Source organism: Phacochoerus africanus, chromosome 9 (assembly GCF_016906955.1).
Source record: "Phacochoerus africanus isolate WHEZ1 chromosome 9, ROS_Pafr_v1, whole genome shotgun sequence".
Classification (NCBI taxonomy): Eukaryota; Metazoa; Chordata; class Mammalia; order Artiodactyla; family Suidae; genus Phacochoerus; species Phacochoerus africanus.
In genome coordinates this window covers 22,321,153-22,345,062 of record NC_062552.1, presented here as the reverse complement: position 1 = coordinate 22,345,062, position 23,910 = coordinate 22,321,153, and the positions used below count along the sequence as shown (strand labels likewise).

The 23,910-nt window shown below is 40.1% G+C and overlaps 1 protein-coding gene and 3 non-coding genes across 4 annotated transcripts; 2 read left to right on the top strand and 2 right to left on the bottom strand.

Moving 5' to 3' along the window:
- The first annotated feature begins 1,322 nt into the window (after positions 1–1,322).
- Positions 1,323–1,396, top strand: TRNAT-UGU (transfer RNA threonine (anticodon UGU)). Its single transcript has one exon. It is a non-coding gene; the product is annotated as a tRNA-Thr (tRNA).
- A 3,317-nt stretch (positions 1,397–4,713) lies between these two features.
- TRNAR-UCG (transfer RNA arginine (anticodon UCG)) lies at positions 4,714–4,786 on the top strand. The gene has a single exon. It is a non-coding gene; the product is annotated as a tRNA-Arg (tRNA).
- A 2,791-nt stretch (positions 4,787–7,577) lies between these two features.
- Positions 7,578–7,671, bottom strand: TRNAI-UAU (transfer RNA isoleucine (anticodon UAU)). Its single transcript has 2 exons — positions 7,634–7,671; positions 7,578–7,613 (listed from the first exon to the last, which is right to left on the bottom strand). It is a non-coding gene; the product is annotated as a tRNA-Ile (tRNA).
- A 3,432-nt stretch (positions 7,672–11,103) lies between these two features.
- On the bottom strand, positions 11,104–22,442 carry GPX5 (glutathione peroxidase 5). The gene is made up of 5 exons (XM_047796897.1): positions 22,344–22,442; positions 19,416–19,569; positions 14,271–14,388; positions 13,545–13,644; positions 11,104–12,065 (listed from the first exon to the last, which is right to left on the bottom strand). The coding sequence occupies exons 1-5, from the start codon at positions 22,422–22,424 to the stop codon at positions 11,859–11,861; spliced, it is 660 nt and encodes a 219-aa protein (XP_047652853.1). The 5' UTR covers positions 22,425–22,442; the 3' UTR covers positions 11,104–11,858.
- Positions 22,443–23,910: the final 1,468 nt, after the last annotated feature.

The window sequence follows — 23,910 nt, the reverse complement described above, 5'->3', positions numbered from 1 at the left end:
GAGAATGATAAGCTTGTTTTGTAGGTATATGTTTAGACATAGTGTTTAAGCGGGTAAGGTGGGGGGAAATCATCAATGGTTATAAAGGCCCAAGTGGGAAGCAACCCAGGTGTCCATTCGCAGAATAAAATTTACTATGTTGATTCAACAACTAGAATACAGTAGTAAAATGTTATTTTGGAGGGAATTCTATTACTGTTAGTCATATGCAAAGGTGTCAATCAAGGTCTCGGATAAGAGTGTGTCTGGGTGTAGAGGGGACTTCTGTCAAGAACTACCTTGTTCTTACTCCTCTTAATTAACTGCAATGTCATCTTTCCCCAAATACATAGCAATAATAGATTACATTGACTGAATTTCCGCAGTGCCCACACTGGCCCAGTTTATCCAAACGAAATTGATACTCATGTTTCCCAAACTACAAGCTTAAAAGCCACAAAATTGAACTTTTTAAACACAGGCAAGAAGATGAACAAGTAAAGAAATATTTAAAAAGAAAAATCCTGAGTTTCACAAATGAGAGAACACTGGATGGTAGTCATGATAAAATGTTATTATTCAGAAGTATTTACTGCCTCTTTCTGGGGCAGATTTTAGTGCCTTGCTTTGCAGACATCATATCTGACTGAGTTACTTCACTCTGGGTAATGAAATGTGAGCAGATTGTTTGTTCCTTTTGGGCGCAAACCAAGAAACATTCCTTGATTTACCATATCTTTTTTCTTTCCCTGTCAAGAGACCATCAGTGTTTCAGGTAGAGGTGGCTCCATCATCCTCTGTGCAGTCGTGATGGACAGATAGCATGAGTAAGAGTGTATCTTTATTAGAGGATTCTTTGTTAAGATTCTTGAGATTGTTTCTGTAGAACTGGAAAAATGCTCTCCTGACAATGAGATTGAATTAGCATCAGAAAGTAAGCTCACTATCTGAGCAAACCTGAACAAGTCCTTCAATTTGGGGGGTGGGGGGTTGAAAATAAAATAGGGATGATAATAATATGCTCAGCTTTGGGGTTGTCATTGATGTTCAAAGAGGAAGTAAATTTAGAAGCTTTTGGCAAATTCTAAAGTGCTATAGAAATGTAAGGTATTATAATATTTTCACTCAGAAGTCTGCCCTTGGGGTGTATGGTCTCATTTTAGCTTCTGTGTTCCTGTGAGGCATAGTAATCATTGCGTTATCAAACTCTTTGTTTAGAAGTTACTGACAAGCACACAAATTACTTGTATATGAATGAAGTAGGAAAAACAGATCTGGATGTTTCTCAAAAAGAAAAAATGATGAATTAAATAAAAGTTACTTTGAAAAGATGGCACTTGTGTGGCTCCATGGCTTAGTTGGTTAAAGCACCTGTCTTGTAAACAGGAGATCCTGGGTTCAAGTCCCAGTGGGGCCTCTTTGTGTGCTCTCATTTTGGTGCACATCTCTTTAGCCCAGAGGAGAAGATTAAGAAATTGTCCTGATTTACAACTGCGCTAACGCCCACTCCAACCCCCAAAAAGGCAGAACTCTAGGAAATAAGCTTCAACCTTCAGGATTCTCTTCCCATCACAAAAAGGCAAGTGAAACTACGAGGGTCCTTTTCTGGGGAAATAAACCTCCTCACCTCCATGAGGGCATCGTTGTCTCAGCAGGGCTGAGAGAGGTGCTGGATATGCATATTCTTGCCATTTGCAACAGCATGGAAGGATCTGGAGGCTATTATGCTAAGTGAAATAAGTCAAAGACAAATACCATATAATTTCCACTTATACATGAAATCTAAAAAAAAAAAAAGATCAAATATAACAAAATAGAAACAGACTCATGGACATGGTGAATAAACAAATAGTTGCCAAGGGAGGAGAGTGGAGAGATGAGTGAAATAGTTACAAAATAAATGAATCATGGAGGTGAAATGTACAGCATGGGGAATACATTCAATAATATTATAGTATCTGTATGGTGACAGATGGCAACTAGAGTTGTGGTAATCATTTTGTAATAGAAATATCAAATCACTGTATAGTGTAACTGGAACTAATTGTCGTAGATCAATTATACTTCAATTAAAAAAAACCTTTCTGTACATAAAAGAAGACCTGAATCAACATTTTAAAAAACTCTATTAGCCCAAGCGACTAGCATTTCTATAGTGTTGAAATAGAGACGTGTTCAGCAACTGAGTTTGTTAGGGTATGCATAATTACCTTTCGTCTATCTTTTTATCTGGTTTGTCATATTTTTCCCCATTTTCAGTTTGTTCATTTCTTTTATATCTAATTACAGATATATGGAAATCACATATGCTGCTTTCAAAAGTGTTTGTAGTAAAGTTAAACATTCTTGCTGTGACTCGGTAAGTCTTCTCCTTAGTACACATCTGTCATGCAATCACTCAGCTGAAGTGAAATGGTCACCACATCCAAATGATACAGCTGGAAAGACTGATAATGCTACACATGCACCGGGAGGATATGAAAATATTACTCACATATTGAAGCTTTCTGGGGAGAAGTTCCCAGGTAAGTCCAAAAATGACTTGAAAGAGCAAGGAAGAACAATAAAATCTTTGGCTTTTATTGGATTAGAGGGTAGGCCAGGAGTGAAGATTCCTGAGTGAGAACCAGGACCAGAGTGCTTTGATCTTCCCTCCCATGCCAAGAGAGGGAGCATAAGCACTTTTTCATAGTCTGGTTTAGATGTGAGTGAGAGTGCTGAGTGTGAAAGCTGTCGGTAAATATAGAAAATGGAGTTAACCCCTTAATTATAATACTCAGTACAAATTTGTGCACAAGTCCACAAAAAAGCCTTAACAAAAGTGTTCCTAAGAGCCTTGTTCATGATATCCCCAAACTGGAAACAACCCGTACATCTACCACTAGAATGGATAAATTTTGACATATTCATGCAATAGAACTATATATATAGACATATAACAAAAAATAACATTATTAAATGCAACAGCATAGATGAATCTCACAGCTCTGCACAAACGTAGCCAGGCTTATAAAAGTGTACATGTTGTATAATTCTATTTATATGTTACTAAAATATGCAAAACTAATAGATGATATCAGAAGTCAAAAGAGTGGTTACCCTTATGAAGAATGTGAAGAGGAAGCACATGAGAGGAGCTTCTGGTGTGCTGGTAATGTTCAATTTCTTGACAAAACAATTCTGGATCCCATTGGATGGAAATAGTGGCAATAAATTGTAACAAAAGATCTGAATGAGGGCTCATGAATATGGTCTCTTTGTAAATATTCAGTGACATATGCATTTATATGTACATATATATATATTCAGACATACGTCTACATTAATATAAGTATTCTATATATTCTTGTGTTTGAGCACTTTCCTGCATGTTTGTTACACTTCAATTTTTTTTAAAAAAATGTTTACTTTAAAAAGAAAAACAAAGCCACAAATTAGGAACGAGAACATTGCCATTATTTTAGAAGTTCCATTTGCCCCATTCCACTTTACATCCCTCTCACCTGAAATAACCACTGCAATAATGCTTGTGATCATCATTCCCTTGCTTTTGCTTATTAGCTTTACTACTTCTATATGTATCCATTTAAAAAAAAAAGATTATTTAGTATGCTTAGTTTGTAGTTTCTATAGATATATCCATGTTGTATTTGTTTTGGAATGTTTTCTTATTATTGAAATAGTACCATGTTAATAAGTCATTTGGGGTGATTTCTAGATTTTTCTTTATTGCATATAATTGTTTTTAAAAATTTTTATACCTGTCATGAAAATGTGTTAAATTTCTGACCCTAATTATAATAATTTATTTTTGTTCAGTTGATCTTTGTACACATATAATCTGTTTTAAAAAACAATTATGTTTCTTCCTTTCTAGGCATTACATCATTTTTACTTTCCTTTTGTCTGGTAGGGAATAGAAGTGGAAACTCCTGGTATACTCCATCTGTTCCCAATCTCAAATAGAATGTTTTGAATTGTTTGTATTTAAGTATTATGCTTTCTGAAGATTATTTTTGTTTTAAAATCAGGTTAAAGAATTTCCTACTATTTTCAGATTGTTGTGTCATTAGTGGACACTGAAATTTATTAAATGCTTTTTTTGCCTATACTGAGGTGAACATAAATTTTTCCTTTAATTTCTTGACATTCTGGTCTTGATATTAAAATGAAAGCAGACTTATAAAATGAGATATTTATTACTATATTTTAAGTGTTTGTGTCCAGTTGAAATTATTTTCCCTGGAATGTCATAGAATTTCAGATTAAAATATCTGGATTTGGAGTTTTCTCTGTGGGAAAAAGTTGACCATTTACTCAATACTTTAATGGTTTAGGACTATTATTCGTATTTGCTATTTCTTTATCAGTCACATTTAACAATTGATTTTTTTGCAGAATTTAAGATTTCAAATTTATTGGGCAAAATTTTTACATGGTTGCACATTCTTTTCCACCTTCTGGATATCATCTTCTTATGAGAGGCATCGCAAGGCAAGTATAAAATTTGGCTCCGAAAGGAAATTTGGTATGAAGCTTAGAGCAGGAGTTTGGAGAAAATAGGAATTTCTATTTTGCCTTAGCCTCTTACCATAATTTCTTGGCTTTTGTATCAATGACACCAACTTTAAAATAAGATTATTGGGGATGTCTTTTTATAAAGACTGTACCGTATTGTAGAAATAACCCAGATTCTAAACACTTGTAACATTTTTCATAGCTGAGTGTCCAGAGGACCACGTGGCCTAATGGATAAGGCGTCTGACTTCGGATCAGAAGATTGAGGGTTCGAATCCCTTCGTGGTTGCAACTTTCTTTTTTAACACTCGGGTTTGTCTTTCCCTGGCATCAGGGTCCCAGCACTCCGATTCCCACATCGCAGCCTCTGAGCATCCCGGAAATCTCCCTTCTCGTGCGGTTGATTCAATAAAGGGTGTTGGCGCCAACTCCCTTCGTCAAGCCGCTCTTACTAGGTCCGGCAGGGCAGACCCAGCACCACCCGTAGTCTTTTGGACCCTCTTCTAGTGGGTTGGGCGGGCCCAGTGAGTGAGATGGGTACTATATGGCACAAATGTCAAGGAATTTTGCTCATCTGGTCAGGGAGTGCCGGGACGTCTCGGTTATTTTAGCTTACGATGACTCTCACTCTTCTACTGGTCTTCGGTTGGAGTTCAGTAATTTGACAGTGAAAAAGTGTCTGTTTGTTGAGAGATTTCTCTTTTTGAAGTCAGTTTAAATGTCGCCCCCTTTCGAAAGTAAAGCTTGCCACATTTTAGAGGAGCTAGAGAAACAACGTCATGAAGCCTGCTCCTAATTCAGATGGATGCCTCGCACGAGACGCGGGGACTTTTTCCTACCTCTGCAAAGACCAGCCGCGGGGTCCCCGCATATCGCACGATGAATTAGACTTTCAGCAATAGCTAAGGAACCAGAGTTAAAACAGAGAACTGAAACAATGAGAAGAGGTAAGCCAGGCAAATTAGGACAAGGAGGGAGACGCTTCTGCAGAAGTCGAAAGAATCTGGCCAAATACATTTGACTATTTCGATGAAATGGACAAATTAATAGAAAAATATGACGTATCAAATTAGATTCAAGAAGGAATAGCAATTTTGAATGGTCTTAAACTATGGCATATTTTGAATTAGTTGTCAAATCTTCCGACAGAGAAAATTCCCTGTCCTTTGGTTTACCAGGGACTTCTTCAAAACGTTCAAAGAAATAAATCTAATCAGACAAAACTCTTTGACAGTAGAGGGAAAAAAGAAAAAAGGGGAAAGAAAAAAATCCACAACTACTCTTGCAGAATGCCATAATGAGTTTTATCCCAATGAATGTACCTCTTAAATAGCTTCATTGAGGCATAATTTTCTTAGAATACATTGCATATATTTAAACATGTGTATAAATTTGACACGTATAATTCATGAAACCATCACTGCAATAAAGATCATAAACATAGACATTACCCCCAAATGTTTCCTCATGCCTTTTGTAATCCCTGTTCATATGTTGCTGGATTTTGTTAGTATTTTGTTGAGTATTTTTCTGTCCAAGTTTATAAGAGATATTGGGCTACGGTTTTCTTATTTCATGATGTCTGTCTGGTTTTACCATTAGGGTAATAATGGCCTTCTTTTCCAATTTTAAAAACTGTCTGTGAAGAATTAATATCAATTTTTAAAAAAATGTTTGGTAGAATTTAGCAGTGACAATGTCTGGGCTTGGACTTTCTTTGTAATTTTTACTTACTAAATCAATCTGTTTGCTTGTTATAGATTCTAATTATGCACTAAATGCTTTACTTGGTCATCTACATCTTTGTAACAAACAACCCAAATTTAATGGCTTAAAACAATGATTATTTATTTTGCTTGCAATTCTGCAGTTCAACAACTTTGGCTGTGCTCAACCAGGCAGTTCTTTTGCTGGTTTTGCTTGTGATCACTCATTAATTGCAGTTACCTGGCAGCTTGACTGCAACTAGATGGTCCAAAATATTCCCACTCACAGTCTGGGGTGTCAACTGGAAAGGCTAAGATGACAGGGACTCTCTCTCCACATGATCCTCCATCCTCTAGGACGGGTTAGATATGATTTCTTCACATGGTGTCTCAAGGCCCCCAGAGGGCAAGAGGAGAAGTTGTAAGGCTCTTAAGACTCATCTTGGAGCTCCCACAACATCACTTCCACAATAGCATTACCACAGCATCCTACAGGTCAGATCACAGGGTCAGCATACAAGGGGGAGGGAAATAGACTCCATCTTTTGCTAGTAGCTGCTACACAATCACAATGAAGAAGGTCATGCATAAAGGGAAGAATTTGTGGCCATCCATCAATCAATGATTTATTATCTCATTTAACACTAAAAACAACACTGTGAATAGCCTCTATTGATATGTCCATTATATATCTTGGTAAGTAAATTAACCATTATCACTTCTTTACCAAAGATAATCTAAATTTATCTGTGAGCCTTGTTTTGAACTCCCATTTCTGTGGTGGGCATCACAGGGTGGGGTCAGGAAGAAAGTAGGTGCTCCAAGTAGAGCTCTATGTCTATGTCTCAGGGTGACTGATAATGTTTAAGATCCAAGGGGTGAGATAAAGTGGCCTACCCATAGGCTCCCGGCTCAACTCTGAGACTATTCTGAGACTAAACACCTGTCTCTCATATATCTACAGACAGCATGGACTTAGAGTAATAAGCATCCTAGAGGAAGCCCGGAGGAGTGAAGAAACTGAGGAAAGCAGGTTGAAGGACAGGAAATTTTCCACTGAAATACAATAAACCAAGATCGTCCACATTTCACATCATTGACAAACCAGACGTAGTTGAATTGGATACTGTCGTCTTGTCAACTGTCAAACGCTGAATTGCCAGTGTTGGCAGAAGGTAGGCACCAAAACCCACAGGATGGTACTTGTGGGGGGTTTTTTCTTTTGCAGGATGGTATTTGTTATGCACGACCGTAAGCAGAGAATTTTAAGATAAACCACAGCTGAGCTCTATGATGTAAATCACAACAGTTGGTCTCTTTGGGAGAATGTCAAATTGAACCTGTCTCATTGTACAGGTTAGAGGAGTAAAAGCCTGCTCCAGGTGAGGCTCGAACTCACAACCTCGGCATCGCTCACAAACGTACTGTCTTATAAGTACCGCGCGCTAACCGATTGCGCCACTGGAGCTACACACGCAAGCGGTTTAGGAAGGTATAAGTGCATATACTTTCACAGATAAAGATCGTATTTTTGTTAAAAGTACTAAATGTTATGAATAAAATGACACTCCGATATGGGGCTCCCAAAAATGAGCAATCAAGCCATCCCTGGTATTAGCCAATCTGCAGCCCTTTCCTCCACAACACAGAGATGCTGCCCGGGGTGAAAGTCGCAGTTCTATCTTGATTTCCGCTCAGATTCTCAAGGCTTCTCTAAATTCAGACTTTTTTGAATGGAGTATTTGAATGAAAATGAAAGCATTTGAATGAAAAAAAAATTGCGTCGGTTCCATAAAGGCGGGAAGCTATCCACTTAGGAGTGTGTACTCCGTAAGAAACTAGTGCCTTTCCTTGCTTCCGGATTCCCGCGGACTTTCCTTAGTGATTCTGCTTTCTCGCATCCCCATTCTCTCCACTTGGCGCTCCGCTCGGCTGACCTTTCTTCTGCTTCGCAAGCTACCTAACCCACCCCCACCCAAGTCACTCGCTGTTTTGTTTTGTTTTTTTTTTAACCTAAGAATGTTATAATATTTTGTTCCCTGAAACATTCAGAATGCTAATATTTCCTTTAGAAAAACCACTGTTTCAAATGTATAGATGCAACACGAGCTCAAGGAAAGGCAGAAAAACCAAAAGATAATAACTTGGAAATTTTCTGAAGTCTCACGCTCAGAGAAATCTATTGTTTACATATGTTGAAGTTCATTTCAAGCTTTTTTTCATTCTAATTATACGTTTTGGAACAAAAGAAACTTCCACCAGATGGATTCATGGTCTTAGTGGACGCACTGTGAACCAGACCTGAGCCACAATTCTTTATGTTACCTGGCCCCCCTTACGTCCGTTTTAACAGGGGGGCCATAAGGTCACTTTGGGTCTTTCTGTATCAATATCAACTTGCACTTCGTTTCCAACAGTCCCTGAAATATGAGGATATTTCTCTTTCCCCAGTTTATACTTATTGAGTAAATGGTCATAAATCCCTTTAGGAAAGGAATGGGGGGATTATATTCTTTGTATTTGCAGTGGTGTGGCAGGGTCCTACTTTCTCAGGACTTGGCTTCTCCTTTAAAATCATTCTAGGTCTGAAAACTGGTTCAGGATCAGAAATTGAGCAAGGTACTGAGATTTCATTTTTAATTGAGGCTGCCCTCTTTCTCCTGATTATCTTTCCTTGATTTCTTCTGATTGTGTAGACAGTGATACACTTGTTGGCTGCCCATCTGTCTTGCTTCTAGGGATGCTGTACTCTATTAATCATCTCAGACACCGGACAGGGTCGGCTACCACTCTAAAATTGTCTCTCATTACAGCAAATGTGCCCATGCAGCCCTGGCACATGCACATGTGCCTGTGTGCACAGGCAGGCACACTCGTGGATTATGATGGTTGAGTGCTGCCATCTCTGGCCTGATTTATTTCAGGATCCTATAATTCCCATTGCTGTCAGTGAGGCCACTTTTGTAGCAGAATCTCTTATCATAAGCCCAGGGCCAATAGAGCACACTTACCAAAGAAACTTTCAGTGATGCTGGTGGCCCTCTACCCAGTACAGTCCTTTTTTTTTTTTTCTTTTCCCCCCAAACAGAATGTCCTTTGGCGCTCCTATCCATCCTATCTATTCATCTAGTGGGTTTTCCAGCATACATTGTAAATCTACTCTTGCTTGCCCATTTTTCTGAGCTTTTGATCCCTCCTTTCTGCCATCAGTCACAACAATCCTGGCATTCTTCTTACATTTGATGAGAGCCATTCCTTTTTCAAGCAGAAAAATCATAATAGAATGTTGAGTTTGTACCAGTGTGTAAAAATTCTATGCTTGAGAGAATGTTCCAGTATCAGTGAACTCTACTTCAGTTAAATTTGAGTTCCACTCTCCTTGATCCAGCACCTTTAAAATTTAGTCCTATATGGGAAAGATGCTGAGCAGGTGGCAGAAGCACATGTTTGGCAGAGGAGAGGTCTCTGCATTGTCTTTAAGCAAGAAGGACTAGCCAACTCTTAATAAGGAAAACTGGGCTCCTTCTAAAAGGCTCAAGGTGTCTCTGGAAATCTGGTGATTTAGGTGTTCTCTAATGCATCCCAGCAGAAGTCTCCATTCAGTGTTTCAAGGTTCTGTTCTTTTCCAGTCAAGGCCATGACCTAGGCATAGATGATAATCTAGTTTGAGAATTTAACCTACCTTGGAGTTCTACTATTTTATGATTAAATCTTCAGTCTGAACCTTAGCTTTTTGTACCTTTGAGTTGCAGGATATGAGACGCTCTGTATTTCTTCCTATGGAGAGCCTAGCTTTCACAGTTAGCCTTTATTTGATGAAGTATCATCCTTAGCCTTTAACCATCTCTCTCCAAAGTGTCTATTTCTTCTAGTAACAACCATACAATTCTATTATATTGTAATTACCATCTCTTCCATATTTCTCAAGCACTTGATACATCACATCCACTTTTGCATATTCACCCGTATAGCATCTCAGTTCAGGTTTGGTGAAATTTTTAAAAATTGCTACTTTGGGAGTTCCCCTTGTGGCGCAGCAGAAACTAATCTGAATAGTAACCATGAGGATTTGGGTTTGATCCCTGGCCTTGCTCATTGGGTCAGGGATCTGGCGTTGCCTGTGAGCTGTGGTGTAGGTTGCAGACGAAGCTCAGATCACCCATTGCTATGGCTGTGGCATAGGCCAGCAGCTGTAGCTCCAATTCAACCCCCTAGCCCGAGAACTTCCATATGGCACGGTAGGGCCCTAAAAAGAAAAAAAAAAAAATGCTACTTTGCATCAGTGGCTTTTTGTGCTCTACCAGTCCCCTCGCTGCCAACCAGATAGTGGGTAATTCAGTTTCAAAAATCTCATCTTAGCATCTTCTTTCTCAGACCACTTTTGCTACCAACTATTACAGATTGGGTTCCCTGGAAAAGCTCCAATGTCAGGATTTGCATTCAGAAAGTTTACGGGGCACTATCTCAGGGTCAATACCTGAGAAGCGATGAAAAGAATAAGAATTTGTTTAAGGGGAAAATTGGGCTGCAGTGCAAGTGCAAAGATATCTGCCTATCTCTTGGGGGACTCCACTGCTGGGCTGGGCCCTTCACAGTTGTCTAATCTGAGAAGTCAGATCTTGGCTGTTACACCTCTCATTGATCAATAATTGGATACAGGCTGTCTCTGGAAATGAAACATGATCTTGACCTGAGACAATTCCTAAAGAAGGATGAGAGCCATTGGGTAACAACCTTCCAAGTATCTGGGAGGGTAAATCCGTCTGTCCAAGGGCTTCAGGTAATTTGGTCAATACACCGTTGGTAACAATCACAGTGAGAAGATAAGGCAAGATAAGAGAGAGAGAAGATGATTTTGAGCACAGAATAGGATTTAAAAACCGGTACTGTCATCCCAGATGCTGCAGAAAACATTTTATTGGAGATAGTGACATTTTATTGGAGATAGTTCTGAAGCTGAGAAATCTAGGGTTGAGAGGGGAAAGCCTATTCTTCAAAGGTGTTCTGCCCAAGTGACATAACCTGAATGCACTGAAGATCAGACATAGGACAGTTTTTGTAGGGTCCACATTAGACAGAGACTCTGGGCCCACTCTCAATATGATGCTCTTCCCTTCAAGTGACACAATTTCCTGCTCCCAGTCTACCTAGGGCTCCTACAGGAGAATAACAGATCAGAAGGGGCAGGTGTGGGTGGGGTGTCACAGATAAAGACTGAGCCAAAAAGATTTGGAAATTGACATTACATGTTTGTCCTAGGGGAGGACAGATGTTATGAAGGAAAATCTATGTTGAATGGCTATTTCTACACCTTTAGGATAGAAAGAGAAGGAGGAGTCATAATGTCCAGGAATGTTCTTTTTTAGGATATTGTGGAAAATTGAACCATTATTACGGGAAGATGATTTTCCTTTGATAGATATATATTATTAAATTTTTAATAGAGGGCTGAGGATTTAGGGATTCCATTTTTTTTCTTCACCCACATATTCTTGCAAGGGGAAAGAGCAATAGGCTTCTGAATATTTTTGGCACCATGGAGGTGATTAGTCAAGTGGAGGCCATTTAAGAAGAGAGTATAGTGAAAAGTGGATTTCTTTTTTAGCAGGTCTTCAGGAAAGAAGCAGGATGGCTTCTGTCCCCTGCCCAGTCTTCTTATTCAGTTTTGAACTGTTTCAGGTATGCCAGAATATCGGACTTGACTGTACTGATGGGAGTCTCATGGACCCAGCGCATGACAGGGACTCCATCAGGCCCTACCAGGAACTTTTCAAAATTCCAGCGGATGTCATGGACCATGATGGGTTCCCAAGATATATATCCGATTGAGCCAATAAGCTCAGAAGGGTGAGGACAGGAATGCTGTAGCAGAGAGATGGAAAAGAGAAAATGACAAGGTAACTTCTGCTCTTGAATGATCCAGGCTATTTTCAATCACAGGTAATCCACTCCCTCTTATATTTAGATATTTTCATTTTCTGTGATTCTTAATAAAATATCTGAATCACAACCATGCCAACTACCAAGAATGTAGATATTACAGGAGTTCCCTCTGTGGTGGCTGAGAACTTCCATGTGCCACAGGTGCAGCAAAAAAAAAACAAAAAACAAAAAACAAACAAACAAAAAACTTTGTATATACTACAGCAAAAGTCTATTCCCTCTTTCTGTTTCTCCCTGTGACCCCCCCAACACAAAATCCCGCTGCTATTAATAAGGCATGGCATCTCACTAGCTTTCAGTTTCCTTTTCTGCAAAGTGAATGATTTAGAGTAGAATGTGGTTTCTCAGGTTTTGGTGCTCCATGGGGCAGTAACATTTCAAAAATAGCTTTTGATACCAATATGGAGTTACAACATTTTGTTTTGTCAAATAAGAGAAAAACTTAAAAACACAATTACTTCGGAGTTCCCATTATGGCTCAGCGTTAACGAACCCGACTAGGATCTATGAGGATGCGGGTTCAATCCCCGGCCTCACTCAGTGGTCAAGGATCCGGTGTTACCATGAGCCGTGGTGTAGGTCGCAGACCTGGCTCTGATCCTGTGTTCCTGTAGCTGTGGTGTAGGCCGGCAGCAGTACCTCTGATTCGGCCCCTAGCTTGAGAACTTCCCTATGCCTAGGGTGCATCCTTAAAACCAAGCATATAGACAAAACCCCACAAATACTTCATCATTAATTTTAAAAAGACAATTATAAGAATGAATTACACATAGGTCCTGAAACTAGAATACAGGGCAATCCTATAAATCAGTCGAGTTTTTGGAATCCTCCTTACGTTGCCCTTTTTAAAAAATATACTGAGAATATATAAAAAATCTCAACATGGGCCAGCCTTGACTGACACTCCAACATTTAGGAACAATGAATTCTGATCATCTTCAGGGATCATTTCTGCTCTCACATTCTCTATATCTAAGAGCCAGTGTTTCATAAAGGCACTTACTACATTGTTCTGTACCTGTTGATTTCTATGCCTTCCTCTCCAATATGAACTCATCAAGGAATGAGGACTGTGCCTTCTCATCTTTATATTCTTATTATTTAGCAAACTGCCTTAGAGATAGCAGGCACACAACAAAGGTACCTCGAATGCATGAACATCAACGAGCAAAAGAGGGTGATCCCAGCAAAGGCTGCCCTTGTACACATGCTCCACCACACAAAGCCACAGCCTCATAGATACTAACAAATTAAATTCCAGTCCCTCTGCTAATCTAGGATCTCCTCCAAAGAGTCCAGTTCTACCTCCAGGCAGAAGCCCTTGGGTCCATTTCTACCACACCAGTTCTATGCTAGGAATATCAAGGAAGAAGAGGCTTAGGTCAATAATTGACTCACCTTCAAGAAGGTGAAGACTTTCTGTTCTTTTTCACCATTCACATCCCCTTTCTCAAAAAGCTGGAAATTAGGTACATATCCTCCCCCTGGACGGACATACCTGCAATGAACCATAATGTCCCCAGGAAGTTCCAAAATATAAGAGAAAATTATGATGGAATACCAGAATTTGAGGTCTTGGGAAAGGGGAGAAAGACATGGAGATATAGAAAACAGGGTTGGAAAGGGAAAATATGGCCCTTTTTAAACTTTGGGCTCCCTGATTCACTTTATTTTTCTTTGTGCCACATCTTGCCATTTCCCCCTCCTCTCTCCTCACCCCACGCCCACTGTTTCTGTACCAGAAATACCAGGAGCTATTTCTGTGCTCCTGCTCCTTCATGTCCATCCAGGCCTCACTACCCAGGGAAGAGGAGAGTCTGTTCACTGCCAAATTCACATCAGCAGAAGCCAAAGTGAAAATCAGTTTGTTCCTATAGTGGCTCAGTGGGTTAAGGATTGGCTCTGCAGCACATTTGGATCTGGTGTTGCTGTAGCCGTTGGGTAGGTCTCAGCTGCAGCTCCAATTCAACTCTACCCCAGAAACTTCCATACGCCACAGCTGCGACAGATACCCCTAAACCTATTAATCCCCTAGCCATCCTGGAAGCCCTCAACATGGAAGTGCTTCTGCAAACTGAGGAAAAGGTAGACAAAACCCCTATAGGGTTTCAGGTAGGCACTTACTTCAATCCCAGAAGGATCTCTGAGTTTTCTCCTGGTTCTTGCTTCCCAAATTGGTTGCAGGGAAAGCCCAACACAACTAGGCCAAAAGGCTTCAGCTCCTCCTGAAGTGTATTCAGTTCTGTGGGTAGAGAAGGGACAATATAGTGGCCTGACTAGGGATCCTGCCTTGTGTAGAGAAAGATCCTTGGAGTTACTCATTTTACTGAGGAAAAAACATAGGCCCAGAGAAGAAAACAATTATCTAGGCCACAAAGACTGTTAGTGGCAGAGCTGAAGTGAGATACTGGTTCTCCAGATATGCTTTCAAAAGCTCTTTGTTATAGTAAAGTATTTCTCAAATCTGTAGCATATCAGAATCAACTGGAAGTCTTTCCTTAAAAATAGGGTTGGCTATGTCCCATTCCAGAGAATTCTCTGATCCCATTCTCCTGAGATGGCCCCCAAGTCGTCTTTATTCTTGTGAAGCTCAGCAGATCACTGCTAGTGGGACTGTAAAATGTGCAACTGCTATGGAAAATAGTGTGCAGATTTCTTAAAAAATTAAAAATAGGAGTTCCCGTCGTGGCGCAGTGGTTAACGAATCCGACTAGGAACCATGAGGTTGCGGGTTCGGTCCCTGCCCTTGCTCAGTGGGTTAACGATCCGGCGTTGCCGTGAGCTGTGGTGTAGGTTGCAGACGCGGCTCGGATCCCGTGTTGCTGTGGCTCTGGCGTAGGCCAGTGGCTACAGCTCCGATTCGACCCCTAGCCTGGGAACCTCCATATGCCGCGAGAGCGGCGCAAAGAAATAGCAAAAAAAAAAAAGACCAAAAAAAAAAATTTTTAAAATAGAACTACCGCAGCTCCAACAGTCTCACTTCTAGGTATATACACAAAAGAATTGAAAGCAGGGTCTCAAAGAGATATTTGCCTACCTATGTTCTTAGCAGCACTATTCATAATAATCAAGAAGTGGAAGCAATCCAAATGTCCATTGATGGATGAATGAAAAAACAAAATATGGTATATACATACAATGAAATATTATTCAGCCTTAAAATGGGAGGAAATTCTGTTACATGCTACAACATAGATGAACCCAAAGACATTTTGGCTAAGTGAAGTAAATTAGTCATATGAACACAAATATTGCAGGTAAGACAAACACACGTGGTATCTAAAGTAGTCAAACTTGGAGTTCCCATCGTGGTGCAGTGATTAACGAATCTAACTAGGAATCATGAAGTTGTGGGTTCGATCCCTGGCCTTGCTCAGTGGGTTAAGGATTTGGCATTGCCATGAGCTGTGGTGTAGGGCTGTGGTGTAGGTCACAGACACAGCTCGGATCCCACGTTGCTGTGGCTCTGGCTTAGGTCGGCAGTCTGATTAGACTCCTAGCCTGGGAACCTCCATATGCCACGGGAAGTGGTCCTAGAAAAGGCAAAAAGACAAAAATAAATAAATAAAGTAGTCAAACATAGAAACAGAAAGCAGAATGGTGGTTACCAGGTGCTGGGGGGGAAGAGAAAAGGGGATGTTGCTGTTGAATGGATACAGAGTTTCGGTTTTGCAAGGTAGAAAAATTCTGGAGAGTTGTTTCAAAACAATGGGAATATTTTTAACACTAGTGAATAGTACTCTTAAAAATGGTTAAGATGGGGAGTTCTCTTGTGATGTAGCAGGTTAAAGATGCAGCATTGTCACTGCTGTGGCTCAGGTTCAATCCCTGGCCCAGGTACTTCCGCATGCTGTGGATGTGGCCCCCCCAAAAAAAAGAAAGAAAGAAAAGAAAAAAAGGTTAAGATGGCAAATTTTATGTTATGTCTTTTTTTTAAACCATAAGTAAAAAATAAAAAGCTTACCAGGTGATTTTATTTTTTTTTCTTTTTAGAAGAGGTTCTTCTTAATTTTTTTTATTATCATTGATTTACAATGTTCTGTCAATTTCTGCTGTACAGAAAAGTGACCCAGTCATATATATATATGTATATACATTCTTCTTCTCACATTATCCTCCATCAAGTCCCATCACAAGTGATTAGATATATAGTTCCCTGTGCTATACAGTAGGATCCCATTGTCCATCTACTCCAAATGCAACAGTTTTCACCTACTAACCCCAGACTTCCAATCCATCCCACTCCCTTCCCCTCCCCCAGCAAACACAACTCTGTCCTCCATGTTCATGATCTTTTCTATTTTGTAGGTAGATCATTTGTACCATATTTTTTTTTAATTTTTTTTTATTTTTTATTTTTCATATTTTTTTTATTTTCCCACTGTACAGCAAGGGGGTCAGGTTATCCTTACATGTATACATTACAATTACATTTTTCCCCCACTGTGCCATATTTTAGACTCCACATGTAAGTGATATCATATGGTGTCTACCGTTCACTTTCTGACTTCACTCAGTATGAGAGCCTCTAGTTCCATCCATGTTGCTGCAAATGGCATTATTTTGTCCTTTTTTATGGCTGAGTAGTATCCCATTGTTTGTATGTATGTACCACATCTTCCTAATCCATTCATCTGTTGATGGGCATTTAGGTTGTTTCCATGCCTTGGCTATTTCACAGGTGATTTTAAAATAAAACTTTATGGAGTTCCCGTCATGGCGCAGTGGTTGACGAATCCGACAAGGAACCATGAGGTTGCGGGTTCGATCCCTGCCCTTGTTCAGTGGGTTAACGATCCGGCATTGCCATGAGCTGTGGTGTAGGTCTCAGACGCGACTTGGATCCTGCGTTGCTGTGGCTCTGGTCTAGGCTGGCAGCTACAGCTCTGATTAGACCCCTAGCCTGGGAACCTCCATATGCCTCGGGAGCGGCCCAAAGAAATAGCAAAAAGACAAAAAAAAAAAGTAAGAAAGAAAGAAAGAAAACCATAAAACAAAACTTTGTTTGAATATCACTGCTCATCAGTTTGTCTTCATGGTTGGTTAATTCATAGATTGAATCTTTCTTTTTTAAAGCAAAAGACATGCACAATGAGAATGTGCTTTCTCCTCTGTATAGGCTGGTTCACTCTGGGTGGAGTGAGGATAAATCTGATTAGGCCATGAGAACCAGAGAAATTCCAAGTGGAGCTTCCTAGTGTTCTTCAAGAGTTTTCAGGATGTTAGGGAGTTCCCATTGTGGCTCAGTGGTAACAAATCTGTCTAGTATCCATGAGGATTCAGGTTCAATACCTAGCCTCGCTCAGTGGGTTAATGGCATTGGCGTGAGCTGTGGTGTAGGTTGAAGACACAGCTTGGATCCCCAGTTGCTGTGGTTGTGGCATAGGCCAGCAGCTAGAGCTCCAATTTTACCCCTAGCCTGGGAACCTCCATATGCCCTAGGTACGGACCTAAAAAGCAAAAAGAAAAAAAAATTGCCTTCAGGATGTTAAAGCTGTAGTCTATCTAAAAATCCTCACTAATGTGCCCCAAAACAAGCTTCCAACTGCCTTCTTCCCCAAGTTTTCCCCACGTTTTCTAACTTGTCTTTTCAGACTTTTATTTTCTTTGTTAACTCTTACTGAGCTTGATACCTTCAATCCCCTGACAAACAGTAACTAGTCCCACTCAAATTCTGCTCAGTCAACAGGTCAACTGATGTTTCCTCTTAGTCCTTTTGTTTAGTTTTGCAATACAGAGATTGCTTTCCTGTTTCCACATGGTTCCTCAGTACCTTTCCCTGCAATTCTCCCCTCTTGTCTTTAGTAATTGTAGATAATCACTTCCTCAAGGAAAGAAACAATAAATTAGGAAACCTGCCTTCTGGTTCTTGAGAAACCATTCCTCAGTATCCTCACCTGTTATATACAGAGCGGGAACTAAAAAGTTGATTTTTAAAGTCCTTATAAACTGGTAAAATGAAGTGTGGTCCAATAGAATATCATCCAGTCTTTAAAAAAGGAAGGAAATTGCCTGAACCCCAAGGTACCTTATGAATTAAAAAAAGTGAAGTGGCAAAGAGTATTTATAATATGTTATCAACCAGGGAAAAAGTTAAAAAAAAAGAAGAATCTATATATTTTGTAAATATGATAATACTGGTCAGCTGTACGGAGGTGAAGAAGGTAAAAAGACTTTTCACTCTAAACTTTTTTATTCCTTTAATTTTAAACCTTATGAATATATTACCTTTTAAAAGCATAACATAATCAAAAATTGCAAATGAAGTTCTTATTAGTTCAAATATAAGAAGTAGATTTTTTCTTTCTTTTCTTTCTTTTGTTTTGTTTTGTTTTATAGCTGCACCTGAAGCATATAAAAGTTCCCAGGCCTGGGATTGAATCCTTTTTAACCCACTGCACTGGAGTCAGGGAGCAAACCCAAGCCTCCACAGCCACCTGAGCTGCTGCAGTTAGATTCTTAACCCACTGCAACACAATGGGAACTCCAAGAAGTTCATTTTTTTCTGATAAAATTAATCCTGTTCATTATTTATTGGCTTTCAATCAACATGACCTGATGTGTGCGGAAGATAAAATTTTGCCCTGAATAACGTACAGAGAGAGGGAAAAAACTACACTTAAAGGAGGCAAGAGGAGGTTGGAGAGGGAGTATTTTCCTCTGTTATGGTCTCATCTACCAGGCCTCTCTCCAGTCAAATGCAGCTCCAGGTATAAAACCTCTTTCCCCTTTTCCCTGTCTTTGTAAGATATTTGTAAAACCCTGGAAAAGTCTCAAAAACATTGATCCTACCTCCTAATTTAACAAAGAGGCTTGAATCTTCAGAGAGTCTCCTAGCTCTCAAAAACATATTGATTCTCCTGGAAATGTCAGGAGCAAAGCAGAGGCAGGACATAGGGAAGGGGTCAGCAAACATTTTCTGTGAAGGGCCAAGCAGTAATTTCAGATTTTACAAGCCAGATGGTCTCTGGCATCATTACTCATACAACTACTCAACTCTGCCTTGGAGCATAATATCAACCACAGACATCTGTAAATGAATGGGCATGGCTGTGTTCAATAAAACTTTGTTTATAAAAGCAGGCTGGCCAGATTTACCCTGTGGACCATAGTTTGCTGACGACTCCTAACACCAAGGAATAAAGTCACTTGATCAAGAGTATTTATTTTGACACATATAGTTAGAAATTAGAAGATAATTCCAATATTATTTAGAATACAACGAGCTGGAAAACTTAGTCTCAGGGAGATTTGGCTCTGAACTCTTACCAGGATACTGGGCTGTCAGACCACAATAGGTGGCCACATTGACAAAAAGGACATGCTTGCCCGCGTACTGCTTGAACTGAATGTGTTCGTTTCCATTAAGAGTGAAAGCGTCATAGTCATAGATGGTGCCTGTCACGTCTTTGTAGCAATCCATCTGGAAGATTTTTTAAAAATCATAATATTAGTAACAATAATTCCTGATACTAGTGTAATCTTTCAAAGCACTCAAAGAATAATCCATATATTAACAGACCCCACAAACAAATAAGAGTTGTCTACGGTGTCAATGACAAGACTGAAACTTAGATCTTGTGACTTGAAAAGCAAATTTTTTTTAGGAACAAGTAGTCAAGTCTCTCTATTATCCTGAAAGGGGTAAGATACCAGGGACTGCTTGGATGAATAGAAAGGTGCAGAGATTCATGAGCAGGAATGGGATGACCTGGAAGTTAGTGGGCCAAACAGAAAAGCACACTGCCTTTCATGCTTCTGTGAAAACGAGGCTACTCCTTACCTCCGGATTGAAGGCATCCTGCCTGGACCCCCTCAGTGAAGGGAAGGTTTAAAATTGCCTAAGTATTTCAGGATGGCCCTGTTACTTCTTTAACTTTCGCTAGGTCTTCTGACTTACCCATTCTTCAGCATGGTGGAGTAGAAAGAGCTCTATCTGGGAGTCAGAAGCCAGTTCTCTTGTTGGATTTTCTTGTGAACCAGTCTCATCCTTGGTTCCTGGTTTCCTCATTGTAAAATGGAGGTATTCATCTAGAATCCTATTAGATCCTCAGGTTTAATATTCTAGAATCTAGTATTACACCCACCTTGAGTCATTTTCTCTTTCATGGCACTCTCTTACTCATATGATGGTCTTGAAAGCCAATATTGTCAAATTCTAACTTTCTGTCGCTCCCAGGAAAGGAAGTGGAGAGCTCAGAACCCCATCTGTGAGCAGGTCACTAAGATCTGTCTGGCAGTATCCAACTTACCACATACCCAGCTCTTCACCCACTATGCTCTTGGCATCTAATACCTGCCTTTATCTTCAGCTCCATCTGTCCGATTCCTCATCAGTCTCCTAAACATATTTGAGCAGAGTTCTGAATAATAGAAATAAGTTCTACATGAAATTCTCTCTGCCTTTTCTTAGGTTAAATTCCTCTATGGGCAACTCTCATCTTATTCCTCCTCGGTCTCTATCCATGCAGGGTCCATGCAGGACCCAAAATGTGCTGCCTCCACAGTGCTCACCAGCCTTCTTGATCCCTTTCTCTATATTAAGGAAACTGCTACAAATTGCTGCTGGAATGTAGGGCATATAAAATACTGGTACTTGAAAAGAAAGCTAATGTCCAAACCACCCAGTGGGAAAAAAATAAAGCAGAGAGGTACTGACCAGAGAAAGGATGGAAGGACATTATCTGATAAGAGAGGTCCAGACTTAAGCTGTAATTAAACTAGACTCCCTGGAAATGCAAAGGACTATAAAATATTTTAGTCAAACACCGTCTGCCCCCACGTAAAGAAGGAGTGATCCAGCACAAAACCAAATCAAACTTTTCACTAGCACACCAGGTTTAGCTACTTAGTCCCCGCTCCTGGGAGTAAGCATTTTCTCTGTGCAGGCTTTTGCACCTTTCCCTAAATGCGTTTACACACACCATCAAAACTGAGACATGTATAAAGAGAACATTATAAACAAGGCATCCATTCCTATCTCCATGATGCCTGGTTCCAAGCTAAACATTTTTAAGAATTTGCCTTTTTTTTCCTCCTTTGGTACTGCAATGAAAATTATTGAAAATCATGTTGGATAGCAGACTGTGGGGACTTTAGACTCCGAACTTGAAGACTCCTTATAGTCCAGTCTAACTTACTCCTGATATTCATTGCTCTCTGTTCCACATTTATTTAAATCTGTGTGATATGTCTCAAATGCCCCCAGACTCAGCTTTTATAAAGCAACTTCTACAGCCCCGGTTCTTCACACTCAAGTGGGCAGCACTGAATAATGTAAAAGCCCTATCAACTCTCAAAAATAGGGAAATCACTCAGGAGGTTATTCAGTTAAGAAGGAGGAAGATCTCACTAGAACTGCCTTTTATGGAGTACATTATATGTATAATAATTATTGCTCACCCATCAGTAATTGGCTGAGCACATAGGTAGATACTGTTGCACACATATTTATGAGAAAGCAGAGACCAACGGAGGTGAAGTGACGTGTCTAAGGCCAAAATTGGTAACCTACTTTGTAAATGAGAGTCACTTGCCCCAAACTTCATGATTTCTTTTTGTTTCTGAGTCATCTAGTTTGCTGCTATCCTTCCTTGAACTGCCCCTGCCGCTGCCATACACACATTTTTATCAATAAAGCAATAGATTCATGAATTGGAAATAGATTCCTCATTTCAGTTCCTGTTGTTTTAGGCCCCCAATTATTTTTTTTCCATGTGCTTTATGTTTCTCTGATAATGCTTTGATTTTATCCATCCCTATAACTTCCGCATTAGTTCTCCCACTTCTTCGTGGGCTTCCTGCTGGGCTGCATCTGAGATGACTCAGCTGAACCTCTCTTCAAACCCTGGTCCCCACCCATTCTGATGCCCACCACTGTCCTATGCCTCAAACCCAGCTCTGATCCACATACTGATGTGGCTGGAGGGGTATTTGGGTAACCTCTACCTGGAGAAGAAGGGGAGAAAGGATCATAGTAAAAAAATATTTCCATCCCTACACATATTCAACTCAAGTAATACCCATTTATAGGAGTAAAGAAAATTCAAGGAGAAGAGAAAAAAGGTTCAGGGGAACCCATAAAGAGGGCGAAAGCAAAGATCAGAGTCTTACAAGAAAGACCAATGGTGGGATCTTGAAGCAGGACAGAAGACTCTACCTTTGAGCCCTGACCCACTCCCTCTGGAGGTCACTCACCTTCTCCAGATTGGAATTTGTCTGCACGAAGCCAGCCATGAAAAGAGGGAAAAGATAGAAGGCCCCTAACTGTACAGTCATGACTAATATCTATAGATCACTAGCCTCAGAGTCTGAGTTCATCAGGCACCCAGCAGCCTTTTGATACTCTGACAGGGACTAGTCCAAGCCTATGCAGACCAATCACAGGGCAGCAATTTCTCGGATGTGAGTGGGGCAAGAAGAGTAGAATTCAAACCACATCCTCGCCTACACGCACCCCCATGAGCATTCAGCACTCACTAGTGCGGTAAGGACCTAGGACTCATACAAATTCTTGTAGAAGTAAGAAAAGACGAGGCTAAGCCCTCCACGGTTCTTGAAGACCATTGCCTATTTTTTTCTGAGTGGGTAGCTATGTCTAGGTACAGACACAACCCCCACCCCCCAGACATTGCAGTAAAGTTACTGCAAAAATGACATAGACATTCCATTCCTAATATTATTATTTGAGCTTTAAAAAAAAAAATCAATGAATGGACCATATATGATCTCTCTAAGAGAGTTAGAAGGAAACTAGCCCTGAGGAAGGGGAAACTATTTGCATGTTAATATGTTTACTACAAATGCTTTCAGGTGTCTATAAATCAGTAAGAAAAACAAAGCAGTGCTAGAGAAACATGGGCACCAGACAATAAACTAAATGGCATCTGTGTCAGGATACAATGTTCTCCCTTACCAATAATCAAAGAGATGTGAACAAGAAAAGCTGCATTCTGCATTTATCAGATTGGCCAAAGTTCAAAGGAATGGAGGTACCCAGTCTGGCTCTCACACACTAGGTGGGGACAGGGAAGACTACTAACTGTGGCTGACTTGCTGGAGGATAATCTGCCATTCTGAATGCAATGCTTTTTATTTTTTAAATGTATTTTATTTTATCTTATTTTTTGTTTTTAGGGCTGCACCCTCAGTGTATGGAGAACCCGAGGCCGGGGGTCAAATCAGAGCTACAACTGCCGGCTACAGCCAGAGCCACAGCCAGAGCCACAGCCACAGCCACAGCCACAGCCACTCAGGATCCAAGCTAAATCTACGACCTACACCACAGCTCACGGCAATGACGGATCCTTAACCCACTGAATGAGGCCAGGGATTGAACCCACAACTTCGTGGTTCCTAGTCAGATTCATTTCTGCTGCACGACACTTTTTTAAAAAGTGGATAACTTTACAATTATTTCTTAAATTTTGAAATAATTATAAATGTACAGACAGTTGCAAACACTCTTCTTAATCTCCTGGAAGCCCCAGGGCCCAAGAAGGATAATGGAAATGAGACTCAGTTTCCTCTAAGGACAAAAATGTTTCACTCCTCAACCAGCAAAAAAAAAAAAACCCTCCATCTATGCAGCAATAGTTTCCAGCCACTGCTCAATAGTCTCAGCTAAAATTTTTGAGTAGATGAGCTGATAATGCAGACTGGAGCCCTAGAAATTGCTGAGTTTTTCACATAAATAACGCATTTAATCAGCTTCTTGGGAGGCTCTTAAAAAACTTTTTCCCTCTTCTGCACAGTACAGTCTTAC

Bases quoted from the DNA above. Each gene is read 5' to 3' on its own strand.
- GPX5 (XM_047796897.1), bottom strand. From the start codon at position 22,424: ATGACTGTACAGTTAGGGGCCTTCTATCTTTTCCCTCTTTTCATGGCT. The intron at 19,570-22,343 runs GTGAGTGACCTC...AAAATCTTCCAG, and splicing joins CAAATTCCAATCTGGAGAAG to ATGGATTGCTACAAAGACGT. The intron at 12,066-13,544 runs GTGAGTCAATTA...TCTCTGCTACAG, and splicing joins AAGTCTTCACCTTCTTGAAG to CATTCCTGTCCTCACCCTTC.